General features: G+C 54.7%; 1 protein-coding gene across 1 annotated transcript in view; it reads right to left on the bottom strand.

Moving 5' to 3' along the window:
• Positions 1-58: 58 nt before the first annotated feature.
• VOLCADRAFT_92598 (uncharacterized protein) overlaps positions 59-5,175 on the bottom strand; it is a gene marked incomplete at both ends in the record, with an annotated part of 21,332 nt that continues 16,215 nt past the window's right edge. The window contains 7 exons of the mRNA XM_002952026.1: positions 59-466; positions 795-869; positions 3,289-3,330; positions 3,378-3,500; positions 4,069-4,339; positions 4,713-4,861; positions 4,983-5,076. Of these exons, the coding sequence (XP_002952072.1) occupies positions 59-466; positions 795-869; positions 3,289-3,330; positions 3,378-3,500; positions 4,069-4,339; positions 4,713-4,861; positions 4,983-5,076 (1,162 nt within the window). The remainder of the gene's footprint in view (positions 467-794; positions 870-3,288; positions 3,331-3,377; positions 3,501-4,068; positions 4,340-4,712; positions 4,862-4,982; positions 5,077-5,175) is intronic.

Genomic DNA, 5,175 nt, shown 5'->3' on the forward strand with positions numbered 1-5,175 from the left:
AGCCACAGGTCTCCCTCCCCTGATCGGCACATAATACTTCTTCTTCCCCTCCGCGCTATTACAACAGCAGCACGAAGCGCACTGTCCCCAGGGCGGCGCTCAGGCCGCCCCGACCCAGCACGGCACCGGGGGGCGGGCGGCGGACGGACCGAGGGCCCTTGGGGCCTGCGGTCGCGGGTGGCGCTCCCATGGCCGTCGCATTGGTCCCCGATAAGGATGCTACAGCCCCTGCTGATGCGCGCTGTGTGCTGGCTGTAGCATCAGGCATGAATCCCACGACCTGGGTCCGCGGCTGCACTCGCTGCAAAATTGCCGAGAGCTGGAGCTGCAGCTTGTGGCGATGGTGACGTTCGCGGGCGGGGAAGGTCTCGTACCAGTGCCGCCGTATGTTGTACGGGCAATCTTCATTCAATAGGGGCTCCTCGTACGGCGTGCTAAGCTGGTGAAGCAGCACGTCAACGACCGCCTGTGGGACAAGCGAGGTGTCGTGCTGCGTTGTGGAGGGTGTTGGGTTATCGGTCGTTGTTGACTGTACGCTGGGTTCTGCCGCCTCGTGCAAGTGGGTTGCTCTGTGTGAGTCTGTGGGGCAATCCGTTGCGTCGTTGAGATCCGCGGTTGAGGATGCGTAGCTTGTGCTGTTCGCAAGTGAGAGGCCTTCCGAGCTGGCCGACGCAACTGATAGCCTGGTGTAGTCGCTAACCGTGCCGCAATCTGCGGCGAATAAACGGGATTATGTCTGTTATGTTAGCTTATGTATGTATCAGTTTATAGACACAGCGTTTACAGATACGCACCGGAGGGTAAGCGCCCGGCATCACATCTTCTACGACAGTTTTCGTCAGCCACAGCGTTGAACCCCACAAACTCATCTGCAGTGTCTGGAATGATGAGAACACAGGGAAGAGTATTAGCTCCATAGCAGTACTGTCTAGACGGTGCGAAAACCAGAGACAGGCTCAGCCAGAAGCAAGCTTCAAAGCAGCTGTAAGATGAGAAGAATTTATGAGCTAATCTATTGGATCGAGATTGTTATTACGAGAAAATCATATCGGTTTACAGGATGTGTCATGCTTACCGGTCCCGGCAGCCATCATATGCCACAAGCCAAGCCCTACGATTTGCATAGAGGTTAGTAAGCAGCGTAGATTGGTTTGTAAGTTTCACCTTTATGGCGATGGCACCGAGCCGCAACTGGGTGGCATTTTAGCGATGAAAGCAGTAGAGAAAAATGTGCACGCATCACACGCAACCTATAAAACAATGGATTCCATAAACGGTTTCTTTGAGACTGCTTTACCTGTGTGATTGATCATGGTGAAGCTCCTGCTTAAGGTTTTGGTGTCCAGCTGAACGGCTTGACGCTTTGCGGCGTGTAATGATGGGATATATGTTTCCGTGCCTATTCCTTATACTATACGTTATTTAACATTTCTGGAATTGTGCGAAGCGCTATTTTGGGTCATAACTCTATCAACCACCAGCGCCGTACGTTCGCCGAATAAACAACGAAAAGATTGATCGCTGTGTTTTAAGCTTCTTAAATTAATGGCTATTGATTGGAATAAACTTAAAAGGGATATGTCGGGGAATTTCATTTCCTTGTAACTTGTCTGTAGCAAGGTGAGTCGGCCTACAGATGCCTTCATGATGGTTTCTTGCAAATCTCAAAAAAATTACTTTCTCTTAAATTTTACTAGTGACTATCACAAGGAAAAAATGGAAGCTTACTCAGGAAAATGGTCACCTGGACCGCACAGATACGAGCAACATGTGCCCGCCCTCTGTATCAGCGAGCATTGCCAATAAGTCTTTGTGACCAACATCACATGCGTTAGCAACCTTCATGTGCGGTGTTTCGTGATTCTTCTCCTCTGTGACGACACGTTTACGCGCTCGAGTTACGCGGCAGCTGCCTGTGCCTTCCAAATCGTCAGCCTGCCTTCCCATGTGCTCCTTCATTGACTATGACAACGCACCACCGTTGTCCTGGCCGTGCTGCATGCGGAGCGCATGGACTTTTGCGCTTTTCCGACAAGGTTTTGGAAAAAAGTGGCCAATGCAGTGATTACAAACACCTATTGGCCTAGAAGCCAACAGATCCCATGCCCGTCTTTCACCCTTTACCCTTCTTGCCTTGGCAGGTTGCTGCTTAAGTCCCTCTCAACATCTACTTAGCCAACCATGCATTTGAGATTTAGTCGCTCAGCAACCTGCCCAGGACCCCTGCCCGCTACCCAATTGGGCGCATAAAGGACAAGTCGCGCTGGCATAAATGCAAAGGAAAGAAACAAAAAGATCCTCATGTTCAATACGCTGATGAGAAAGTGGCATAAAGATTATGTATGGTTCACACACGTTGCCCTACCCCAAAGTTCTGCAGTTCATCGGCGCGCGGAGGAAGACGATGCTGTTTCAAGAGGCTCAAGTAAACGCTGCAAAGCTGTCTTGCTTACGACATAAACGTAAAATGTCCTTTCGCTGCGCTGTCCCTCTCCCACCCTCCCCTTTCCCTCTGGCAACTGTCGATACAATTTGCAGCACGGGCAGTGTGCCCAGCATCCCCTGTCACGACGCCGCATACGCGCACTTTTGCAATTAGGTTTCCCTTCAGGACTGGACCCTTCCTGCTCACGACCCAGGGAGCTCAGCCGTCTCGACCTGCTCAAGAACAACAACTGTGCTTGCGATCTGTCATACTACCGACACAACACACTTGTATAAAGATACAAGATGCAAGCGCCAGGCTTTCGGTCCGCCGCTTGTCAAAGCCTTCGATCTGCATGTTCCCCTGGGATAAGCTCAAGCCTAGACGCCCCTTCCTCAGAGGTCTCACCCCCTCCCCCTCCTGCCCACCATGATTGGCCACAGTTTTAACCTGACACCTGCCCTCCGGGTTCTTGTCACCCGGATGCCAATCCTGCACATACTGTCGCCACCACCACCGCTACCGCCCTCCCTGCGCCCGCACGCTCTGCCATCTCACATCCTCTCCCCCCGGGTGGTGGTGTGGAGAGCTCATGAGGCGACAGCACCGAGAGGATCCCCCTAGCCCGGGGCCTCTCCGGCGCCGCTCGGAGAGCTTCCCCGTGCTGCTGCTGCTGCTGCTCGCTATGCGCCTTGACGACTCAAAGCGATGACCCCCTCCTCCCCAGTACCACCGCCGCAGACACCAGCAGACACCGCAGTCATCAGGTAAAAGGGCACATGCTGGCCAAAGGTAAAGCCAGGCCCCTACCCATACCCATACACACCTACAGCAGTACACACGCACACACGTCCCTCTCTCACCCAAACTCTGCCGCGGACTTGCACGGCAGCTTCATGAAGTAGCTGAAGGGCGGCGGTGGCAGCGCATCCCTCAGCGAGGGCGGCCGCACCTGCCACAGCAGCACCAGGAACATGGTGGAGGGGAAGCCCAACAGCGCCACCACCACCATCAGCAACACACAGAACGCCGTGAAGAGGCAGGAGGCAACCACGTCTTGGAAGGATAGGACAGCCTGGGGGTCGAGTTCGGGATTAGGATACGTGAGGGAGGTGTAGAGGAAAAGAGGGGCATAAGGTGGGGAGAGGATCGCCGTAGCTCCTATGAAGGAGCGGACGGAGGACTATCCCGAGAAAAAGGTGCGTGCGTCACCGTAGCTCCTATGAAGGAGCGGAGGACTATCCCGAGAAAAATCTGCGTCCGTCCGTCCGTCCGTCCGTCCGTGCGGGAGCGTTTTGGAAAGTTCGGGTCGGAAGGAATGCCGTTACACAAGATACATATATATGCAATACACATGCATATATGCATGTGTGCGCAAATATATACGTTGGGAGGGAGGGATAGGGATAGGCAGGGATAGCAATACCGAGGAATAGGGATGGTCAGACCTTGGACGCACATACGGATGGGCCGCGCACAAGGACGCATGTACATATATGAATATATATTATATTATATATCGCCGTAGCTCCTATGGAAGGTTAAGAGATCGATACGGTAATTTTGCATATCGCGCTTTGCTACACGTGCAAGGTTGCTGCACGAGTTCGGGTGGTGCCATTGCCATCGGAAATTTAGTGTACTTCAGCGAGTAGAAGTTTAGCGTTCATTGCAAATATGCAGCATGACGGGCAGAAGTTGGGCGGTCGGTCGCCGTCAACTGCTCGGCCGGCGTCCGGCAATCCACCACGTCTTGGTTCACTCCGTTCAATGGACTTCTTGCGGTCCCTACGTGTATCAATAACTACACCGGCGGCACAGGAGGACCCGGCGGCCGTGGCGCGAGCACAGCATGCCGCCCAGGAGTGTGAGCGCTGGCAGCAGATGTGGCAGGAGGACCCAGTGGCCGCAGCCCTGGCGCGGGGACAGCATGCCAGCCAGGAGTGCGGACGAGGCGCGGTCCCATCGGTCCCGAGGGTGCCGTAGCTCCTGTCCAGTGCCGTGTGTGCTGTGTGTGATAGTATCCCTCGGCAGTACAGAAAGCAGTCCACAGGAAATGAAGCATGGGGCCAAATGGGGCCAGTGCAGGATTCGAGCCTGCAGTCCAGCAGATATGCTGGACGCCACCAAGGAAGGCCTGTCATGCTGAGACAGTACACCCAGTTTTAAACCGCGGGAAGGCTTGAGCACAGGAAGCTTAGATATGATGCTCGCTGCCTGTTAGGTGCTGGTGCTGGGTGCACGGCGCGCCTCCAGCTGTTGCACCCAGCGGAACTCATTTCGGTACCGTCGGCGTGTGTTGGCTGTGATGGCTTCCAGCAGACACAGTTCAGCACCGAACTGTGCCTGCTGTTCGGCGGCCAGGTCGTCGGTCAGCTTAGTGGCATGGTGGAAGGCGGTGATGATGCTGCAGCATTCTGCAGTGGTGTTGTAGAGCTGTAGAGCGGCCATAGGAGGTGAATGTCATCAAGGGACTTGAAGCAGGTGAGCAGGAGAAAGAGTGTGGCACACTTGATCCCTTTGGGTGGCATGCTGAGGTCAATGACCCAGCACTCACAGAACATGCAGCCTTGTACCCAGTGGTCCGTGACGGTGAACCAGTCACCGAGGCTGAAGTTAATGCGCTTGATGGCCTTGGGTGCAGTCCGGTACTGGTCGCGGGCACGAGGACAGTTGCAGGTTCCTTGCTGGCATGGGGTCAGAGCGGGAAAGTGGCGCCATGGCTCGCTAGGGTGTGTGAGCCCTGCAGG

This window comes from Volvox carteri (assembly GCF_000143455.1).
Source record: "Volvox carteri f. nagariensis unplaced genomic scaffold VOLCAscaffold_27, whole genome shotgun sequence".
Taxonomy (NCBI): Eukaryota; Viridiplantae; Chlorophyta; class Chlorophyceae; order Chlamydomonadales; family Volvocaceae; genus Volvox; species Volvox carteri.